Source organism: Mauremys reevesii, linkage group 20 (genome assembly GCF_016161935.1).
Source record: "Mauremys reevesii isolate NIE-2019 linkage group 20, ASM1616193v1, whole genome shotgun sequence".
NCBI lineage: Eukaryota > Metazoa > Chordata > Testudines > Geoemydidae > Mauremys > Mauremys reevesii.
Genome location: NC_052642.1, coordinates 19,858,540 through 19,882,373, shown reverse-complemented (window position 1 = coordinate 19,882,373; position 23,834 = coordinate 19,858,540). Strand labels below are relative to the sequence as shown.

The 23,834-nt window shown below is 40.4% G+C and overlaps 1 protein-coding gene across 2 annotated transcripts in view; it reads left to right on the top strand.

The window, feature by feature from the left end:
* Positions 1–23,834, top strand: part of CLTC (clathrin heavy chain) — a 53,300-nt gene continuing 29,466 nt past the window's right edge. The window contains exons 1-4 of one of the 2 annotated variants that reach the window (XM_039507381.1): positions 1–282; positions 19,317–19,524; positions 22,706–22,974; positions 23,445–23,606. In XM_039507381.1, the coding sequence (XP_039363315.1) occupies positions 241–282; positions 19,317–19,524; positions 22,706–22,974; positions 23,445–23,606 (681 nt within the window). In that variant the 5' untranslated portion in view covers positions 1–240. The remainder of the gene's footprint in view (positions 283–19,316; positions 19,525–22,705; positions 22,975–23,444; positions 23,607–23,834) is intronic. The other variant, XM_039507380.1, reaches the window with a different exon arrangement.

Genomic DNA, 23,834 nt, shown 5'->3' with positions numbered 1-23,834 from the left:
CTTCCGCCTGTCCGGCGCTGTTAATGCGGGGTCCCGGCAGGTGAGCAGGCAGCTGCTCTTTCAGTGCGTGTATCGCTCCGCCAGCAGGGCTGTTTCCGGATCGAGCGGCTCGCTCGCTCCCTTCCTAGCCCGTTCCGCCATTGCGGTTCTGCGCCCCGGCCTCCCTTCACCCCCGGAGCCCCTGAGGAGACTCCCCGGTCCGGTCTCGGGCTGGAGCCCCCACCCGCCGCCGCTGCCGCCATGGCCCAAATCCTGCCCATCCGGTTCCAGGAGCATCTCCAGGTAAGGGGGGCGCTGAGGGGAGCCCGCCTGTGGGGGTGACGGGCACCCCCATGGCTCAGCTCTCACCGGGGGGGAGGGGCGCCGGGAGCTGCCCGGTCTGTAGGGCTCGGTCTTCCGCTCCGCTCCTGTCAGGGGAGGGATGCGCTGCGGCGCTCTGGCTCCCGCCCGCTGGCTCCAGCGCTCCCTCCGCTTCCATCCGCACCTGCCGCGGGAGGAGCGTGGGAGGGCAGCCCCTGAGCGGCAGAGCCGGCCTCAGTCCACCCTCCTTCTGCCCCAGCAACCCCGGGGCTCCAGTGGGCACCTTTCCTTGCAGCGTGAGAGTGGTGGGGGTGCCTCCCTACCACATAGCTGCCTGGACTCCCCCCTGGCCCGGGGAATGGCTTTATTGGCACCCCGGGATGCTGAATCTTCCCTTGAGTTTGTCCCTTCCTCTGAACAGTCTGTTAGCTGCCCGTGGCCAAATCTCTCTCAGGCCCTTATTGCCTTTTATTTTCTTAAAGGTGGTACATGTTTTAGTGATATAAAAATATATGTGCCTGATTAAAGTCCAAGGTCCAGCATGTGCTTAAAGATCTCATGGAAACAGAGCAGTTGGTTTTCTCCTTACTGTGATTCTGTTCTAGTGTCTCCTTTTCTCTGTGTGAAGTAGTGTACTTCAGCCTGTTTTGTGGGTGAGGCTGGGTCTGGGCCTAGGCCTACAGTAGCACCTGCTGGGCGGTGCAGTGTTGTAGGAGGGGTAAACTGAGAAGATCCCTCTGTGCCTTAGTTCCTCTTTCCATATTAGGAGCAAGTCTCTCTCTGGGTTAAAACCAAGTGAAACTGCTAAACTTTGTTTTGCAGGAGCTTTACAAAATGGATGACATAATACAAATAAACTTTGTTGTTGTCTATTTAGATGTGAAACATGGATGGGAATGTTATCTTTCTGTAGTGGTGGTGATAATGGTTCTGTAAAGTGTAATCTCGCTCATAGCAGTACTGCATTAATCTCATTTCCTTGTAGAGAACTAGCTTCTAATGTTGTGCCAGGAAGAACCATGCAATTAGTAATACCATGGAAATTACAGCAGTATATAGCTGTGGCAGCATAGGGCAATAAATGCATAAGCTACATTTTGTCCTCCCTGTTAGTATAGTGTCAAATGGTCTCTGATAAAAGTAACTTTACATGTAGATTTCTGTCTGATGAGCAGTAATTTGAGTGTATTAAAATAACCTCTAGGTTAAAAGGGTCTCTTAAAGAACAGAATAATCTCTGAAGAATATTATGGCTATGTGCTATAGATACACTACATAATGTGCTAATGAACTGAAGTTTAGCATATGCCCTGGTACTGAAACACTAAGATCTAACAATTTCAACACAACATGTTTTGGAGTAACAAATGTAGGGAGGGGTCTAGGGGAATCCTGTTGTAATGGAAGGCTGACTGCACCCCCACCTTTGTCATGCAGTGATTTGCCTTCATGCCAAAACTTGTGAAGGAGACTGCACAAAATTATACTGTTCAACAAAATATTTCTCAGATTTGCCTTGTATGGTGGGTTTGGCTCTCTGTAATGACTGAGCTGGCACTACTAGCTTTCTGAAGCCTTGTCAAATTTGGGGTGTGTGTGTGGGGGGTGTCTTCCTCATAATTTGGCTATTCCTTAAATGGAAGGAAACATCTAAGTCTGCACATCCAAGTTGGGGATATGGAGAGATCCATACTATTTCTTTTGAAGCAACTGACTCAGTCAAACCTAGAATGACTACATTTGTTTCATTTCTAGTTACTTTTTCAAAGGAACACTGGCAACTGAAGCCCTATCAGTTCAAGAATTGTCCCCAGGTCCCTCTAATCTGAGGTTTTACAGTCACTTTCACTATCTGAAAGTGATCTCTTACACAGCAAGAAAAACAAATGGGGAAACCAACTGGGTAGACAAAGTGCACTCAAATTCCAAGTCAACCAGCTGAGAACTACTTTGTCTGACTTTTTTTTTAAATCTATGGAAAAATAACTTAAGCCCTGTGCAAACTCATCGACTAAGTCAAGTTAGCACTTAATCATTGAGTGTGCATCTCAATTTTACACTAGAATTATTTTAAAATACTCTTTGACCAATGGAATTGCCTTTCTAATTAAAGGCAGAAATGTCATTATAAATGACTGGATTGGTTCAAACTCAATATGTAGGAAGGACTGTGGCGGGGGGGGGGGGAACAAGTTGGAATAACTTCTCATGTGCCAGGTAGATCAGCCTGTATTAAGCTATTGTAGAAAATGGATCTCTAATATATTATTTAAGATGCAAACTCTGCGTGTGACCCACCATCCCACTATAGTGACAAATGAAACCTACCTGCTCATGTTAAGAACTCTTAACTGGGTTTCGTGCCAGTATGCTACTCTAGAGCTGAACTGTTCAGTCCAAAAATTGATCCCTATCCTTAAATATATAGCTTCTACAATTATACTTGCAAACTGCACTTGTGCATTCAGTTGAATAGCTAGCCATAGTATCTGGGTACACAAGAAGTCTTGTGTATCATCTTTGAGATACTACTAAATGGTTTCCTGTAGCTGTTTAACTTTCTCATTCCTGAACTTCAAACATTATTGATCAGTCTAAAAATTTCCCCAAAACTTAGTTGAGTTGCCCTGTATTGTGCTTATATTGGGGGGTTTCTTATTCTACACTTGACCGATATCCTTTGTGATAGGAGCCAAAAAATCAGAGGGAACTCCTGAAACCTGTTAACTTTTCTTTTAGTGTTGAATTGTTTGCAAATACTGTTTTCAAACTCTAGAAACAAAACTTCTTGAATTAAGTAAAGTTGCTCCACACATTCCCAGGTATGACCTTCAAACAGTTTTGGTGGGGTACAGTCTCTAAGCATCATATCACATACTAAAATATTTTTATTCATTTGAAAAATCAACTTGATAAAATCCAAAATGTTATATTCAAAAGCCAGTTGATCTAAATATTAGGGGAGGAGGGAGAAATCTTTCTGATTAGGATACAGTGGGAAATCATGTACCTGGCAACAACCTTTGGTAATATGGCTCTGGTAATAGACTAGCAAAATGCACTTGTAAAGCTTTAAAATGTATAGCATGCTTGCCTTTATGGTGGCTGGCACCATGGATCTGGATAGAACAACCACCATCCAATTCAGAAGTAGCAAAGTAGCTTCAGACATGTCTAAAGATCAGTATGATAAACTTTCAGGTAAAACCTTATCACCATTTAATCAGTAGCCAGTATCCTCATACGCTGAGATTCTGATTCTCATTGGAGAATGAGCATTTTCTGAAAATTAAGATGGCTGTCTCAGCTAGCATATCTGACTAGCTGGTGTGGATGGGACAAGGCCATCAATTCCTTCTGTGGCAGTCCATTGTGACAGGAGTAAATCTCTTTTACAAGCCAAAAGCCACTTGGAGGGCACTATACTCAAATTGTGATTAATGCGTTATAACTGACTTTCTGGGAGTACATATTATAGTTCAAACTGAAGTCTTCATTATGGATGCAAAAATTGATTGGCTTAACAGTTCTTCCTTGAGAGAGTGGATATACAGATGGCAAGCATTAAGTTAATTTCATGGCTTTCCTAATGCATAGTTGTTTCACTAGCCTAAATCTTGCATGCAGAAAATGTTCAAGTGTAGAAACTAACAAAGTGAAACATTTGGAGTTCAAGTATCAGCAGGGTAGCCATGACAGTCTGGATCTGTAAAAAGCGACGGAGTCCTGTGGCACCTTACAGACATATTGGAGCATAAGCTTTCGTGGGTGAATACCCACTTGTCAGATGCATGTGATTCTGAGTTCAGTGTGCATCAGGACTCCTCTTAGCCCTGTTCCTGGAGCTCTAATGGACAGCTATCAAATGCGCCCCCCCCCCCCAGTAGTGGGCTAAATATAAATGTATAGTAGGTTCTTTACAAATGAACTAACATACTGTGTATACAGGTTATCCTTATGACATACATATCTGAAGAGATTCAATGAGTAATACTGAAAGTCAGTAGAAATCCTAAGGCTTTCAATTGAACATCCTGTATTCCTGCCCTGTTGAAACTATTCAAATCCTCTTTTCTCCCCATCAAGCTATCTTACTGATTTTAGATGATTAAAATCTTTTTTTAGATAAGATGTTAAAAATTGCATTTGCTGGTGGAACTTCTGTGAGTAGGATTGAACAAGCAATTTGATAGACCTCTAGGGCCAGATCTTTCAAAAAGTTCAACCCTCAAAATACTGAGTGCTCCTGAAAATCTGGGTGCTAGTACTAGCCTAATGTGGAATGACTAATATTAATGCCTCCCTTCCCTAGCCTGGATATGCACTAGTAATCTAGTGAACGCCACGGCAGTAGGTGTACTAGCAGCATTGCTTTAATACATCTTAAAGGCTTGTGGTATTGGGGGTCACTTCCTCCCAGAGAAGACTGTCAGAATAACAGCTTACTGTGAATTACCAAATGTTCACATCAGTGGCTACTTTTATTACTGGAGTGATTTTTTTTGTTGTTGCAGTCTATAGTGCTGTGACCTGTGAGCCGAAATAAATGGCTTTATGAGCATTTGAAGTGCACAGCCTAATTTCTTATGTGCTCTTTAGAGTATTTTAGATAAAAATAGTTTTCAGAAATACTTCCCACGCAAGGGACTTCTACCAGAAGACAAAGGTGTAACTTTCTGACAACACTCAACTCCTGATCTCTCAGGGTGGGGGACCAAAAAATTAACAGAATGGTCTAGATACTTAGGTACTGTCAAGCACCTGCACATTGGTGGTGTCTGGCGATTCATTGAAGCATGTTCTGAAAGTGTAATTTTGTTTTCTAGCTATGCCAATGGATTAGCAACCAGCGACAATTAAATAGGAGTTGGGCTTTAAATGATCCTGAGATTTATCAGTAGTAAAACCAAGGATCAAATTGCATTATGATGTAAGTGTAAATTATTTGTACACAATATTTAAATAAGCTTCTTGCAGTATTACTTCTGACTGATGTTGGTGATTATGTAGTGGAGCCATGCTCATCTACATATACCAACAGGCTGCCTCTCCCAGTGTCAAGATAAATAGCTGCAGGAGCAAGGCTTTATATTTCTAAGACTTGATTACAGAATATACTGTGCACCTCATTCAGTAGTTAATCTAAAATTTAACTGTCAAAACACTCTACCTAATCTTATTTGCAGAATAAAAACAAGTAAAGTGTAGTAGGTCTCAAAGTAATTAGCCAGTGAGGTTTGTAACTGATTTATCAGAAATTGGAAGATAGATAGGGTGTGGGGGGACATGTTCATGTAACACTGTGACTCTATCAAAGTGTCCTTAAATGACATGTGCCCTTGTTACCATTCATAGAGGAATTGTGATTGGTTTCAGTTCTTGACTAACATGCTGTCTACAAAGGGAAGTGAAATAATTAGACCTTTCTTAATGAACGTTCCTCTACTAGATATTGGGTTAGTACTGTAAAGGACATGCTGGGGTAATAGTACTCAACACTTTAACCTTTAATACTGGTATTAACAGTCAAATGTTTTGGAGGGTGATTGATCTATTTAAATAAATATATATAGATGTCATTCAGAACTACTGGCCTGAAGAGAATTATGGTTAAAATAGTATCTGTTTATTAACAAGTTTACTTTTCATCTTTATTTAACTGAGTCTTTAAGCTAATTAGTCCAACTATATAGCATTGTCAAGTAATGCAACTGACAAGTTAAATGAGGACACTGTATTGTATATTACTGCTGTCAGGTTATTTGCTACAAAACTGAAAATTGGGAATGAAACTCTAAGCTTGTGGCGTTTTTTTAAATTTAAGCATAATTAAAACTTGTGGTGGTCTCTCCCTAGATGTGAACTTACTCTTCACTTTTAAGCACCATAATACTTTGCTTTCATAATCACTCAAAGCTTTGTGGGTTACTTCTAAGTAACATTGGACAAGTATGAATATTGACTTATTTGGGAAGAGCATTTTAAACCACTATTGAACATGGGGGGCGGGGGTGATCTCCTTCCCCCCCATGCTTTCATTACTTTAGCAGGTGGATTTATAAGTAGACAGGCTCTAGTTTTCAGTTAGCTTAAGTGCTTGCATGTTTCTGATCTAATGCAATAGTGTTACCCATTAATGTCAATTAAATCAACATTTTGCAAGTTGCCAAAACCTTTGTGTAGCTTAGTCTCCAAAAATATTGTAAACTGCCTTATAATAGAGTAATGTAGCAAAACTGTGCCTGTTCTAAATAGGTGAATGTCTAGCAGTGCGGCTGGGAAGGAAGCCTACAGTTCATCTGAAACTCCACATTGGAAAGTTGAGCAATAGTGGCAGAGGACTAAACTTGTTCTCAGTGTGCATATGTGAATTTCAAATGACCTATACCCTCTGTATGTACTAAAACAAGCTGGATAAGCTCCAGCTGAAACACCATCTCCAATATGAAAGGCAACAGTGAGAACAGGAGATATGGTGCTGTAGGAGTGGAGCCATAACAATTGCTATAGTAGCATGAGCTAGATCTTGACTTTGAATTGCCTGTTTTGCCATCTTATTTAGGATCTCAAGCTTGTACTGTAGCTGTATGAACTTACAGAAGGGACTTAGGGGAGCCTTGAAAATGACAAGGACAGAGCTGAGTCATGTAAATGGTTACTTCACAACTGTCTGTATGCTGTTGTAATCTTGGAAATAACACTTTAAATATTTAAGCTCTTTAGCTTATACAGCCTACCAACATATTAATTTAGAATTTGGACAAGTTACTTGCGTCCTGAATACATAATTAGTTTTGCAGTTTGATAACAGTCCCTTCTGATTTGCTGAGGCAGCTCATAGATATCCTAGCACAAGGAAGCTTCAGCTGTTAGCAAGTTTTCTGAGAGTGCTCTTAAGACTCCTAAACTTCTGTGATTGTGTGCCCCCTTCTCCCTTCCCCCCCATTGACTTGCCCAAATGCTAGTGGAGAAGCAGCAAATGCAACACAAGACTGTCCATTCTGTATGACTAAAACTTAGTGTGAGAGTCCCAGGGGTGTTTGAAAAATGTGACATTATGCTTTTATGCAACTCCAAAACAGTTTCTAACTGTGCTGGTAACAAACAGTGTAGCACCTATCTCTTAAAACAAGAATTGCTCCAAAGCTACATTCTGGCAAATGCCAGAACAGATAGTTAAACCTTCTGTAACATAAGGGAGTAAAGCTGAAACCCTCAAGCAGCACAAGATAAACAAGTGCCAGCAAGGCTTCCTTAAGCCTGTCTCTTGTATTTTCAGTGTTGTGGTCTAATCTACAATGTGAATTGGCTATATGACACTTACAATAATTAGTCAGGGTAACACTTTCCTTAGGAAAATTTATAATTTGTTTTATAGAGTTTATTACAAATCTTTCAGTTCCCAGGGCTGTTTGGCTTCCTAGTCCTGTAGATAAACCAGTTTTTTGGGGGGGTGAGGGGGATTTCTCACTGTAAGAACAATGGCTTATATCCTGTTGTTCAGTGATGCTAGGAAATACTGCATTCTCAGCATTTTTGTGCCCTAGGGGAGCAGGGAAAGCTTGATGAAAGCTCAGCAAATTGTCTAAGAAAGCAGGCCTTTCAGGAAGGATGCAACAGTTACTGCTGTCAGCACATTTTTCATCAGGTTTCATCATTAGTTATACTAACAAAAATGTGGGGTATTTTTTTGTGGTAAACTATTCAAGATACTTGCATTGTCCATCACAGTAAAGGCTGTCATACTTATTACTATTGACTAGTTTTCACTTACCATGGCTGTTGCTCATACAATAGTGCATTCAGATGAAGCCATAATCTAAAAGTAATGGCTTTAGGTACACCATGCAATTTAGCTGAACTCTCCAACCTTCAGTTCTGTTCTTAACTTGAAGTTAGCTTCAGACTGGATGACGAACAGCAGTTGCACTTGCCAGAACTTTATGAAGCAGCATTATAACTTTGTGATGCTTTGTTTCTATAACTACTTTATGAAATACCAGCAGCATTGGAGATAATCATTGGTTATACTTTCAGAGTTGGCAAGATGTCCTATAAAATTTAAACTGTGAAGCAATTTTTCACATCCCATATTTAGTTTCTGAAGTGACTATCTAATGGCTAAATTAGGCTAACCTTCATTCTTTTCCTAATTCTTCCCCTGGAAGCCACAAAACAAATGCAACAGATTTGAGGTTTCCAGTGTAGTGTAATAACATTTAAAAATTCTCCCTTCCCTCTGGTGGGATATTACCATCACACTAACGTTACTATTTTTCAAGATAACGTCAAATACTGTCTCCGCCTCTGAATTTACCTGCTGACAAATGGGAGATGACCCTGAATCTGCACAAAGTGAACTTTTTTTCTCATTTGATAACAGTAATCTCCAGAGTTGCTTATAACAATAGTGGGTTACGTTTCAGTGTAGATTTGACAGGTATTTTTAAAAACCAGGAAAATTACTTCTAGGTATATTCAATAATCATTAACTGAACAAGTGTGTCTTGTTGCAGGTTACAGTTTTAATGTTAGTTACCAGCAGGGGGTCTAACTTCATGGAAAGTAAGACTGAAATAAGTTTTCCCTACTAAAAAGCATAGCAATAAACACTGTATACTTGAAGAAGAGCTCTATGTAAGCTTAAAAGCTTCTTTCACCAACAGAAGCTAGTCCCCATAAAATATATTACCTCAACCATCTTGTCTCATGTGTGTCCCTTGTAATTTGGGTAGGCACTTTGCACCTATTAGCATGGGCATCCATGTTAAGTTCCAAGGTAGACTGAATTGGAAAGTTTCTTGCAGCTTCTGTCATAAATAACTGAAGATTCTTGTGACTGGTCTATAGCTAGATACTCTGCCATGGAGGTCCCCTTTTAAATGGGGACTAGAGGAGACTCTCTCTCAGGTGTCTTACTGCAAACTAAGGCCAGGTCTACACTACAGACCTATATCAGTATAACTGACCTCCCCCCCCCCCCCCTCCATGGTGTAGAGATTCTCCCATCAACATTGCTACTACCTCTTGGGTGGATGGGAGAAGCTCTCTCATACAGTGCTGCCGTTGGGCTGCTGTAGATGAAGACAGGACCAGAGATCCACTCACTCTTTATGGCCACCTCCTTTTCACATTGTGTTAATAACTTGTTGTGCTGAACTAAACTAACATGTGAAGAAAAGTTCCTGATATGCCCCCAAAATCAACCACCAGGCCAAAGATGGCATAATCATTTTTGCATCATAGTTCTTTTTTAAAATAGGATTTTCTCTTGGGTCATCTTGTAGTGGTTAAAATTTAATCTTATGCAGGCTGGGACAAATCTTAATGACTCAATGTAGGCAGTAACACTTTCTGTGTGAGAAGCCGTCTGCATGTTTGAAGAGGTTTAGCAGTTTAGAGACCAGGTGGGTGAAGTAAAATCTCATATTGGACCAACTTCTGTTGGTGAGAGACAAGCTTTTGAGTCTCTCGGAGCTCTTCTTCAGGTGTGTGAAGAGCTCTGTGCCTTGAAAGCTTCTGTCACCAACAGAAGTTGGTCCAATATGAGATTTTACTTGGTCTCTGAACTTAGAGCAGAAGTTGCAGGAAGTTTCAAACTGGCACTGCCAAGCAATGCATTGGTCTCTTGTGCTAACTGGGGTCAGCATATGAAGGCTTTTAATGTGGTGAGCTCACTTGGTACCTGACTAGCCTAAAATCTTTTAAATCTAGAAAGCAGGCCTACCTCTATGGGGTTGATAGTTGTTTTGGTTCAGCTAAGAATAGTCTGCCTACGCACAATGTACTAGGGAAGCTTGTAGTCTGCTTCATCAGTCCATCTCCTCAGCTTGCTAGGCCTTATAAACTTCTGGCTCTTCCTGTTCACTGGTTGCAAGCTGGACTTGGTCTCACTCTCCCCCACTACTAAGGGCTTGTCTCCACTTACTGGGGGATAGATGCCTGGCAATTGATCCACTGGGGGTTGCTTTAGCAGATCTAGTGAAGACCCACTAAATTGACCACCGATCACTCTCCTGTCAACGCCAGTACTCCATCAGAATGAGAAGCATAAGGTAAGTTGATGGGAGAGAAACTCTCCTGTCAACCCAGTGCAATGTAGACACCGCAAAAGGTTGACCTAAGCTACGTCAACTCCCAGCTACATTATTTAGGACAGATCTACACTATGGTGCTCAGTCAACCTAAGCCTACAGAACAATGAAGGGAATAGGCACTGGAAGTCAACCAATTCCCCCTGTGTGTGGATATGAAAACAAAATTATGGATGCCTAACCATAGCGAGTTAACAAATTTCCCTGCAAAATATACTGAATTCACTTGACACTAGTAGAATGTTAAATTCCATGGTGCTGCAGCCATGGAGTCCAGAAGGCCCTGAGTGAACTGACTGGAGCAAGCCATAGCTCTTGGCGATTTGTTTTTCAGGCTCTTTGAATGTGCATTGGTTTACATTTGGCTCCTTCTTACCAAGGTTATCTGCAACAATAAGGGCAAGATAATTTTTAAAATGAAAGCCGAGATGCTAGAAAACAATTCTGCAGCAAATTCCTCCATTGCAGAATAAATGGGGCCCTGCTTAAAGGTGATATAGAGCAAGGGTGGAGGAGAAAAATAGTTTGTATCTTTCTGGCCTCTGCAGGCTTCATAAAGGCTGAAAGGCAAACGCACAAGTTTTTGTTTGAAACTTCACACTTTTTATTAAGTCCTGCTTTGCCAGAGATCCCTTTACTTAACTGAATTGCCAGGGATGTTAGGAACATTGGTTTAAATTTTTTTAATAAAACAAAAACCTCCTTTAAGATAACACAAATTACATTCCCTCTCAGGTTTCACTTGCAGGTATGTTTATGGTCCTTGCTCTCCAGTTTGTCTTTTGGGAAAAAATTTTGATGACCAGAATTCCCCATGTAAAACCAAGGAGAATCTTTAGGAAAAACAAACCAAGCCCTTTCTACATCAAAGACAAAAAGGGGCATACATCAAATTTCTCATTGTTGGTTACCTTTAAACTTCCATAATGGTTCACTGTACATGGAGCAAACTCCAAAAAACTACTTCTGCAAGAACCACAAACACTAGCCCATGTTAAATAACCTCTTTACCGCAACATTTTATTAGAGCAAAGCCAAGCAAATCTAACTCCGTCCTGTCTTTAATTCACCTGCCTCACTGTTTAATTATAGACTAGTTGTCTTCTGCCTAGACAAGTACACTGGTGCTTAGTAAATTTAATGGAGGTTGTTGGGTTTAGACCAGGGGTAGGCAACCTATGGCACACATGCCAGAGACGGTATGTGAGCTGATTTTAGTGGCACTCACACTGCCTGGGTCCTGGCCACCAGTCCAGGGGGCTCTGCATTTTAATTTAATTTTAAATGAAGCTTCTTAAACATTTTAAAAACCTTATTTACTTTACATACAAGAATAGTTTAGTTATATATTATAGACTTATGGAAAGACCTTCTAAAAACATTAATGTATTACTGGCACACAACCTTAAATCAGAGTGAATAAATGAAGACTCAAAACACCACTTGTGAAAGGTTGCTGACCCCTGGTTTAGACTGTCACAATAGCATGCAGTTAGCCTATTTCAATTTCTAGTTTTTACTTACCCTAGGTCTACACTGGGGCTGGGAGTGGGGGAAGGGGAATCAATCTAAGTTATGCAACTTCAGCTATGTCAATAACGTAGCTGAAGTTGACATACTTAGATCGACTTACTCTGGTGAGTTGACTGCTGCTCCCCCAGCAACTCTACCTGCGCCTCTCACCGAGCTGGAGTACAGAAGTCAATAGGAGAGCACTCGGATCGATTTATTGCATCTAGACTAGACATCAGTCCCCACTGGATCAATTGCTGTCCACCAATCCGGCCGGTAGTGAAGACATACCCTTAAAGCATTTGAAAGGGTGCATTTGCATCTACCAATAAGTTCTACTGCCATATAGCAATATTAAGATCTAACATTTACTATTCCACTACAATTCTTATGGAAATAAGTGTCCTACCTGGCCTACATGAGTTTGATACTGGGACATCTAGGAATGTTCTGAAGGCTGTAAAGTTAGTCCCTAACTACTGTTGGTTAGGAAGACCTAGGCAAAGCTGGCTTTTCTTCCCCTCATTCCATCACTTCTGTATGGTCAACATGGAATTCCAGCTACTCTAATTCTAGAAGTATGGCATAGGCTGAAAGCTGGCTAGGGATGACCCTAACATACTAGTCTGTCAATGAACTTTCATTGTTTAGATACATTCTGTATCAGAGCTTGGAAGGGAATGTTTCTCCATGATCTGTGGGCAAATGCCAATAAAATCAAACAAGTTACTCTGAGCTGCCATGGTGAACATCTAAAGCTTGGACTAGTTTTGTGTAATAGCTGAACGTCAAAGATGCCAGTTCTAAACCAACTTAACTAGGATCCAGCTTGACAAAGTTAAATTGCTACTTGTGTCTGCTGTTAACCAACCTAAATGCAATCTGATAACACATGTCTTGTGGCACCAGCATCAAAAACACTAATACACAAAGCACTACTTCTCGCAGATGGTACAGTTGGGCCATGATTATTTAAGGTAAATCTGCCTCGAGTGGAAGCTGCCTGGATACTGTGGTGGTTAAGCCCTGACTTCACTGGGATGACTGACTACCATCTGTCGAGTCTTAACAATTACAAATAGAGTAACTCAGAATTTAAAAAAAGTAAACTTTTTTTGAGTTTAGGGCCATAGTCTAGCCAGACATGGGTAACCTTAAGACCAGTGCAGAAAAAGACACTCCTGACTTTAACTGATTTTAAATACAGTGAAGTTTAAAGTCTACAGTTGGTAGATGTGAACAGCAGTGTATTTGTCTAATCTCAGATTTCAATTAACCTGAAAATATTCCTGTTCATCTTCACTTTTCAATCCTGCTGAAGTAAAGGTGCATCTCTTCAGGCAGAGGTGAAATACAGGTCAAGTTCACAGAAGTAATCACATTCATTATCGGGAAGTGTTCTAGACAAGTACCAATAACAAAGTTCTTGTTCAAGTTGCAAGCAATTGCAACGCTCAATGAGAGTATGAGTGCTGCTGTTCTACTGATCATAACACCATCATTCTGGTAGTCTAGCTCAGGAGTAGTGTGGAGTGCATGGGAGGAAACATCCTGTAATCCCTCACCATAAGAGAAGACTTTTCAAATAAAAGCTCTGCAGACAATTGAAGATAACAAATGAATTGCAATTTTAGCACATACCTGTAGTAAGGGAGTGGTATATCTTATCACATGTATGTGAATGGCTACTTAGGAAGGTGTGGCTTTTACAGTAGTATTTGCACTTGGTCATGTGTCTAAGGTAAATCATTCAGTGAGTATGACACACTCCCTCTTCAACTTAATCACTATACTCCTTGCTCATGTGGAACACTTCAGGTCCAAGACACCTGGATAGGAAAAAAGGATACAACTCTCTAAACCTGTTTGTATAGACAACTCCAGCTGTCTAACAGTTCTTTGGTAACAGAAGCAAGAATATTGACTTGGAAAATCACTCAAAAGCAATTGAAGTTTTGTGTATGCTGTCTCCTACAGAATATATGCTCACCCACTGAGGTTATTAAACTAAAATGCTGGAAAAATGTTCAGAAGGAACTGTTATACTTTGAGTTATATACAGACACAAGTTGCTTAAGCTTTCATTTTGACCCTCCATTTAGTCAAGATAATTACTGAATTTCCTTATGCAGAGTGACTTGACATATGAAATTGTTAGAAATTCAACTTTTCCCTTACTTTCTGGGAATGGACAATCTGAAATTGAACAGAAAGTTACTCAGCACATAGATTCAGGCAATTCCTAGCTTGGATCCCACAGCAATGTAACTACCATACTAGGGTGAAATTGTACAATGTCTGCTTGAGGTCTGCCTTATAGTTCCTACAGTAAATGTAACTTTGACAGTTTTGCACACAGTTCAGTTCATACAGCCATTTTGAACCTTGTTATATAATTTAGAAGCAAGGATAGCCTAACTGGAGACCTAGGCTCTTGATGAAATCATGCAACTAAAAAGTGGGATTCTAAATAAGCATCTACTTTATTTAGTGCCTCTGCCAGAATGAGAGATGTGGGAAATGTTTGTTCAAGGCTCATGATCTGCCATGTCAGTTCTTGGGCAGGACTTTCTCTTTGCAGAGTGAGTGGGAAGAAAAGTGATTGAGCAGACTCAAGCTTCCATGGGAGCATGGTTGGAGCACTAACTTGAGGTCAGGAATTGTACCAATTTTTGCCTCAATACCAAAGTCAGAAATGAGAAGAAAAATGTTTCACAGTCCATGGAAACTGCACCTGTGTTCCTCCTCATTGGTCCACCAAGAGTGCACATTCTAGGCTCCTTAATTATCACCTTTCTTGGGCAGAGACCTATATCTTTCTCCCTCTGACCAGGAGTGTGTTAGGCTTCAGTTTCATGTCCACACTGGTATCCCCAGCAAGACAGACTGCCAAAACAAGCCAGTGCCTGCACTTTGCTTTCTCTTTGAGGGCTACAAATAATGTAATTCCCAGTAGTGTTAAGTTACTACACAGCTGACTAAGCAAGCACACTTAAAGTGAAAACATCTTGCAACCAAAAGAAAATACATGCATGATAAACTTGTCAGCAGTCAGCTCCCAACTCCAGCATGGGCTCTGGTAGTGAGTCCTTCAAACCTCAACAGGGTTTTCCTGTGGTAACAAGTTCATAGGTGTGCTAGTTCTGAGTTAAAGCTGTTATGAAGAGGTTAGTCTCGCCTTTATATAGCTGAGCCTTTGATCTTGAGACTCCAGGAATAGGTAATTGACAGACAGTGGTCCTCTCTTCTGACTATAGGTTCAAAAGGTTCATGGGGTTTTTTGTGGTTTTTGCATAACTGGAAGTCAGGGAATTTGCATTCACCTTCCTCGAGAGGTTCTCCAGGCAACTACTTGATGATGTCCCAGAAGTACATTCTTGTCTGGATACTCTTTCAATGAAGTCCTTTAAAGTTTATTACTCTTCTCAGGGTTCACTTCCCATCTCCCCCTCCCTGAGAAGTTGCATGCAATCCCAGCCCACAATAAGACATGAACTTTGCATTTAATCTAAAAATACTTGAAAAATTTATTAAAGTTTAAGGATACTGCAGGAAATTTCCATATGTCACAACATACCCATTTTATAGGTTGGTAAATTGGGCATCTCATCACTTGTTCTGTCCCAAATGTTGCTTGGTTTTGTTGCCTGCCTGTATAAACAGAAGTCTAGTAATGACTAGTAAGCTGAATTGCAATGTGGTCTCTCCCATGGCTTGCAATGTGAAATACAGCAGTAACTTTTAAACATCAAGCATTCAGGAGAAGCTTATGGGATGCTTAAGCAGAGGAGTAGGGTTCACTGAGCAACAGTATTACTGTAGTAGTGGCTAGTCTCTTGTTCCTTGGATTAGCTGTGGCTGTCTAGTGTAAACATAAGGCACTTCCCTCTTTGGAGGGGAAGAGTGGCTTGCATTGTCCAACAGTGGCTAGAAGGATAGAGTGGAACTTAAATAGAATTAAAATGAGTTTAATGACTTAGTACATTGTCTGACCTTATTCACATTAAGTTGTACAGAAGAACTCCATCTCTGTCCCCAAGGAGCCCAGTTTAAACTAGACATGGCACAGTCAACACAAGTAAAAGCTTGGTTAACCTGCCAATTGGATGGTGCCTTTTTTATAAATAGACCTAGACTTTCAAACAGCATACAAACCTTGATGCAGATGTGAATATATGCATGTGGAAAAGCTGACTTGCACACTTTTGCTTAAGCTTGAAAATCTGGCCCATAGCAGATAGATTCTCCCGTGAAGCTCTTCAATGGATGATCTGACTCTTTTTTTTTTTTTGCGGGGCGGAAACTTGTTCAGCATTGAACATCTGTTCACTTTGTGGCAGAAGTAGTTTAGATCTTCTGATCTAAAAGACAAATAGCTTGTCCCATTAATATTAGGTTAAGCTAGAGAGTAGAATAAAACTAAAGTTTCTGTGAAAACCATGAAGCTCACAATGCTTTTGTGAACTAAGAAGGAATTTCCTCATTTGGGAAGTAATGATGGGTTTGTTGGGAGGGAAATGTGGAGTAACACTTTGTGACTTAAGTGACTCTGTTGCCTTGTGTAAGTCAGTAGCGGTTTGGGGTAAGCCTTAGGTTTCTGATTCCAATCATGATTCACTAGATCAGAGGCACACCACCTTTCCAGACTACTGGATCCCTTGCAGGAGTCTGATTTGTCTTATCTTCTTACCCCCTCGTCCCCAAAGTTTCACCTCATTTAAAGTACTTGTTCACTAAATCAGACATAAAAATACACATCTCAGCACACTATTACTAAAATTGTTCTCATTTTTAGTGTATACTCTAATTATATTGTAAAGTACATATTTATAGTACACCTCTACACCGATATAACACTGTCCTCAGGAGCCAGAAAATCTTACTATGTTATAGGTTAAACTGCATTATATTGAACTTGCTTTGCTCTGCTGGAGTGCTGCTTTACCGCATTATATCCAAATTCATGTTATATCAGGTCGTGTTATACTGGGGTAGAGGTGTATATAGAGCAGTATAAACAAGGCATTGCCTGTATGAAATTTTAGTTTGTACTGACTTCACTAGTGCTATTTATATAGCCTGTAGTAAAACTAGGCAAATATCTAGATGAATTCATGTACCCCCAGAAGACCTCTACATACTCCCAGGGGTAGGTGTTATCTATGGTTGAGAACCACTGCACTAGATCATACGGATTCTTTCTAAAAGTCGCTTTTAAGGCATCCTCCATTCTAATCTGGCACTCTAGAAGCAACCAACTTACATAAACTCCTTTCACAATGTTGTGGGAAAAGGAAGGTTGAGCAGAATAGCACAGTATGACACACCCTCTTTATCAGAGTGTGCAAGAGAAGACTAATGGAATTGCTAAGGTGGAGCCTTTCATAAAGCCTGCACCAAGTATAACTGATAAGAGACTGTTAGAACACCAACATTTTACTCAAATTTAACATGTGGTTTCCAGAACACTGTTCTTCAAAAGTAGCTTTGTTTAAAGACCAAACTCTGTCAAGGAGCCACGTGTTTGACCTATTCACTTTAGAACTAAATATGCCTTGGTTACTAAGCATTGTCTAATTGTAAATGAACACACAGTTCTGAACTTTAAGTGGGAGAATAAGACCACTCATCTTCCCACAACTTTGATACTACTGTAAATTAATTGCAATCCTATAGTTTCGTCCAAAGATCTAAGCCTTACAAAATGTCTCATCCCTGTTAGGTAGCTACTCTCCACTTCTACCAGTGAAGAAACTGAGGCACAAGTTGTCATTTGTCCTAAAAGTCAGTGTGTTAGAAACAGGAGCTGAACTTGGGTCTCAATACCTTGACCCCCCCCCCCCCCCCAGAAAAATTTGTACTGCTGAGCTTTGCTGGCTAAAGCTTGGTTTTAAACACTTAAAGCATTTAAAATTAAATAAAGCATACTCCCTTCAAACACTTGAACTGAACCTTTTCCCCCTAAGCTCCTACTTCTAAAGTAAGCTTTTAATCAACTAATTTCTCAAGAGAGGCAGATCAGGTCTAAGCAGGAAGGGGTGGCTGCCTGGCTCAGTAAATTCTTCATGCAGTAGTAGGCAGTGTTCTGTGCGCTCCACCCTTACCCTCTGGGAAGTGTTAACTGCACTACTTGAGCCACTAGCCTGACTTTTTTTGTTTTTATGCAGTCCTTGTTAAACACCTAAGTGTAAATTTACTCTCTAATCTAACCAGTACAGAAGTGGTTAAGACAAATGAGAACTTCATCTAACATACTCAGGTTTATAGTTAATGGTCTAAAATTCAAAGTTTTTTTTAATTGAGGTAGTCAGTGAAGAAATTAAATCCTTAGCCGTTCGCTAAAACTAGTTTGAGGCTTGAATACTGAATACACCATAATCCACATCAGAACAAAAATGGCTCAGATGTAGCTGAGTTGTCCAACACACTGCTCTCAATTCCTAGATTAAGCCATTCACTCTGGCTTCAGTGTATACCTTTTTGGAAGGAGAGAACTACCAGAAACTTACATGGACAACTCAAATTCCAGCTTGAGGTGGGATACCTGTGCTTGAGCAGTGTTTGAGCTAGTGCACTAAAAGTAGAAGTGTAGCCATGGCAGCATGAACAACCAGAGGGGCTGACCACTCAAAGTACCTGTCTATGGTCTCAGATGGAATTGTACTTGAGTGGCTAGCCCTTAACACTATGGCTAAACCACTCCTATTTTTAGTGCATGCGCTCTCTCTATCAATGAGTGTAGGGTATGTCTTCTCAGCCTGGAATCTGCACCTTCCAGCTCTCATGTGGACCTACCATAAGTTACTTTGAGAACTGCTGCTCTAGAAGAATAAACTGTGGGTCAGGACCCCATTTTAATGGGGTCACCAGGGCTAGCTTAAACTTGCTGGGGCCTGGGGCTCAGACTTTGGCTTCAGCCCTGGGTGGCAGGGCTCAGGTTACAGGCCTGCCTGGCCTAGGGCTGAAGCCTTTGGGCTTTGGCCCCTCCACCAGGGGTGGTGGGCTCAGGCTGCAGTCCCCACTCCTGGGGTCGTGTAGTAATTTTTGTCATCAGACAGGGGTTGTAGTGCAACAAAGTTTGAGAACATACCTCATACTCAAGATCAGACTAAAATTTTGAACCTTTTTAAATGTAAGACAAATGCTCTGGAACCCATCTTGGAATAAAGCGTAGCAGGCTTTCCTCCAGTTGTGCTCAAACACACCTTTCAGGTGGTGGACCTCTATCTCATGCCCTTGGCAATAAAAGACCTATCATAGGGGAAAGCTTGCAAAAGAATACTTTCTGACAAAGCTTCATGGTTATTGTTCACTTTATAGAGTAGATTTCATGAACCAGACTTCAGCTGATGATCATCCTGTGTAATACAAACTTAGTGTGACTAAACTTCTTTTATTTTTGTCTTCTAGCTCCAAAATCTGGGGATCAACCCAGCTAACATTGGCTTCAGTACTCTGACTATGGAGTCAGACAAATTCATCTGCATAAGAGAGAAGGTAGGAGAACAAGCACAAGTGGTGATCATTGACATGAATGACCCCAGCAATCCCATTCGCAGACCAATTTCGGCTGACAGTGCTATCATGAATCCTGCTAGCAAAGTCATTGCACTAAAAGGTATGAAAAGAACATCTTGTGTTTTAAGATCTGAGTATATTGTATAACTTTCTGTGTAAACTACCAGTTCAGGGCAAATCCATTGTTTTTGAAGACTGAAGAGTTCATATTCAAAGGTTAATCCAGATTTTGGGCAGACGTTCTAAAAGAGCATGCTGGTTGCTCTAAGATGTTTGTCTGCCTTTCCCAAAATTCACCATGGAAAATCTCTATCCTTGTCTTAGCTATCCTCAGCTAAGCTGTCATCCTAGACTTGTTGAATGGAATGCTGCTGATTTGCAGCAAGTTTTGATAATGACTTGCTGTCTGCTTTTCTGTATTCTAGTATTGCTCCACCTACAGCTGAGATCAGGATTTTGCTTGGTGAAGAATAGACTGTCTAACACAATCTTACAGCTTGTGGTGGCTAGTCCAGCTATGGAAGCCAGAGAAATACTTGTCTGAAATTCCTAGTTAATAGTAACTTCATGGAACAAAAGGGGTTTCGGGTGACTGCTTGCTAAAGCTCCCTGCCCCAAAAAACCTGGACTCCCTTTTGGGGCAGGGGAAGGAGAGGAGGATAAAAGGATTATTGCTGTCCATCTGTTCTCAGATCTGACCTCCTGGGGGTTGTGGGAGGGGGGCAGAGGGTGTGCCGAGTGAGTCAAACGAGGATGAACAACTTTATAGTTTAGTGCATTTTGAAAAATTCATGAGTCATAAATGCTGTACAGATTTAAAAGATACAAAAGTCAAACTCTATCAAACTACATATTACACAACAAATTAAAAACTATATCCTCCACAGTACACTAAAATTGTAGTGCAAGGTCAAACATGTACTAAGTCGTCCATTGACAGTTATGCTCAAGAGTACTGTGTATTTGCCCATTTTTTAGGGAGGATTAAACTATTTGGAAATTCAAATGATTAGCTTAATTTTTGAAGTTAGGTAGAAGGTATTCATGAATTAGATCAAGCTAATCCAGGGGTTGGCAACCTTTCAGAAGTGGTGTGCCAAATCTTCATTTATTCACTAATTTAAGGTTTTGCATGCCAGTAATACACTAACATTTTTAGAAGGTCTCTTTTTCTAAAAGTCTATAATATATAACTAAACTACTGTTGTATGTAAAGTAAATAAGGGTTTAAAAATGTTTAAGAAGTTTCATTTTAAAATTAAATTAAAATGCAGAGCCCCCAGACCAGTGGGCAAGACCTGGGCAGTGTGAGTGCCACTGAAAATCAGCTCATGTGCCACCTTCAGCACATGTGCCATAGGTTGCCTACCTCTGAGCTAATCTATTAGATCTGATTAAAGTAAAAGCTTTCTCTTAATTTCTCATCTATTGTCCTGTATTGCTTTGGACTCAGACATTAAATAGTTACATTAATCTTTCTGATGGTTTTAATGTTGTACTCCTATTTTGTTTGTTGCATCTCTAATGCTTTCTTGTGTATGCAGATGGTGAGTTCTCAATTTAGATTGTATTAGTTTTTGTCCTGTTCTATGAAAAGAGAATACCAAAGTCCAAAGGCTTACAGGCTTAAAGGCTTATAGTGCACGTTACTGAATAATTAAGGTGTAAGAGCAGACAACGGCCTACATGCTCATCCCTAGATATTCTTTAGAATAGCACTGAAGAGGTTAAGGAAACTGTGTACTCCAAATTTAGGAAACTTACTTCAAAAAGTACCAGTTGGAAAGCTCTACAGTTGCACTTGGCCTAAAGCAGTAAACTTAGGACCCTTCAGACTTTTTATAAGCAGGATTATGACTCTTACAACTCAAGTCTGGTTGTTTTTCCCTTGGTGTGCTTTGCATATTGTATGGGATGGAAATAAAACTGGACTGTACTCTAGTTCCCTTACATTATCCCTTGTGTTAACTTTAATGCCCCATACTTGAAAAATAGCATTATGAAATGGTGCAAAACAAGAAAGACCTTGATTTAGATGAACTGTAGTATCTCTAGCACATAACACCAAACTTCTCATTATTTGCAGTTCAGATGCAGCATTCCTTAACCTCTATTTCCATCCTTATATGCCTTGGAATGTGGCTATCTTGTTAGCAGAGTGACTGTCAACCAAACCAAAACCTGTAGTAGACTGACACCGTGACCCATATGGGACTCCTTTCTTAAGCTTTAACTCTGAGACCTAGTTTTGAAAGTATGCAACAAACTTTTGACAGTTAGCTTTTAATAGCCACCAGGGCAAATAAAATAGCCTCTGTTTTGCATCTCTTACAGTAAAGATCATATGAATGTGATTAGCTAGTCCTTCACTGATACATGTGTCTATTAATAACGGGAATAGCTTGACCTTTCTGCTCTCTACATTCCCCGAATTAGCAACTAGCTGAGCCAGAATTTTTTGGCATGCCACTTCAAACTTTTTTGTTCCCCTTTAAAAGTAGCAGTGATTCTTCAGCATATGCTACTATAGAATGAATCTAAGCATTATTCTGGTGGCAGAAGGAATACAGTGGGTGACAGCATCGTTATTTTGGACATGTGTATTTACCCTTCCATGTAATTCAAAACATTTGCCTTTCCCTATCCACTGGAGCTTGCATTAGTCCCTTGTTCTGGTTCTCCCCTCTACCCTCCCTGTCCCCTATGTAGTTTATATTTATCTCTGGTCTGTTGCAGCTAAAGATCCTTTGTTTTGTTAACCTGTTAGCTTACCAATTTATAAGTGTTTTGGTTAATGAAACAGAATTACAAACAAACCTGACAGAGCCCACTTTTTGATCATTGTGGTTTATTATACTTGAAACAGATGTGGACAGATTTTTTGACACCTAACAAGTTTCAAGAGAAATTCAACTGAATGTGTTCTTAAATGTGTACATTTAAAAATGCAGTTACCTGTAACTGATAAAACTGAAATTGTTCAGATGGTTTGTCACTTAATTAAAAAGCTGTTTCCACCATCTGTTCAAAATTGGTTAAGCAACAGCCAGTTGAGAGGTCAGGGTTTTTTGTACAGCCATGTGCAGTAATAACATAGCTTTAGAAATGTCTGGCTAATAGTTTAGCTGATCACTATGAATGTCATAGGCATGTGCAGTGCATTATGCCATCCTCCTAAGAGGAAGGCTAGATGCTAAGTCTAACTTCATAGTGCAGCTATCATGGTATTTGAAGGGGAGATCTGCTAACTCAGCTTATTGAGTTGAACTTGTGTTTTTTAGCTGGGAAAACACTTCAAATCTTTAACATTGAGATGAAGAGTAAAATGAAGGCTCATACTATGACTGATGATGTTACCTTCTGGAAATGGATTTCGCTGAACACTGTTGCTCTTGTAACTGACAATGCAGTCTACCACTGGAGCATGGAGGGAGAATCTCAGCCTGTGAAAATGTTTGACCGACACTCTAGTCTTGCAGGATGCCAGATCATCAACTATCGTACAGATGCTAAGCAGAAATGGTTACTTCTGACTGGCATATCTGCACAGGTACTGAACAGTTATTGATTACACCAGTCTGGAAGGCCAAAACTTGACTGACACCCTTTTTTGTAAGCTGCATAACTTCCCTCAGTGTGTAATGATATTCTGATTCCTCTGTCTTGTTACAAAGACAATGAATAGTTGATTCTAGATATGCTAAGGCCAAAGACTCTCTTAAACTGAGACTTGGGGGGGGGGGGGGGACCTTAACTCTGAATGAACTTTATTTGGAGACTCTATTTTTCTTCTACATCCAGTGTTTAGCTGGCCATCTCAGTTTTGTATCGTCATTCTGATACAATGGATTTACTGTACAAATCAAATCAGCAAAAAAATTAACTAGTTTACAGACTCAAGATGCTGACTTAAGAACAAGCTAAACAAGAACTGTTTTTCACACTACAATCTGCCAGCACTTAAGGTAGTATTGTGAAGGGGAAAATGCTTTCACTAACTTCTCTTCACGTTTTGTTTAGCAAAATCGTGTTGTGGGAGCCATGCAGCTTTATTCTGTAGATAGAAAAGTGTCCCAGCCTATCGAGGGGCATGCAGCTAGTTTTGCTCAGTTCAAGATGGAAGGTAATGCTGAGGAATCTACTCTCTTCTGTTTTGCAGTAAGAGGTCAAGCTGGAGGCAAGGTAAGCTCTGATTCTGGATGCCATCTACCTCATTTTGCTTTAGAATATTTAGCCTGGGAGTAAACGGGGGATTTCAAAAAGCAACCCTAGAGAGGTTAGACTATATAGTGCATGCATCTATAGACTTTCCCTGAGCTTGTTAGTGTTTGCCTTTTCTCCTCTGTTTTGGAAGGAAGTGCTTCCTTTATGTAGGAATCTTGTGGCTTTAAGTGATCTCTAGCCTCAAAT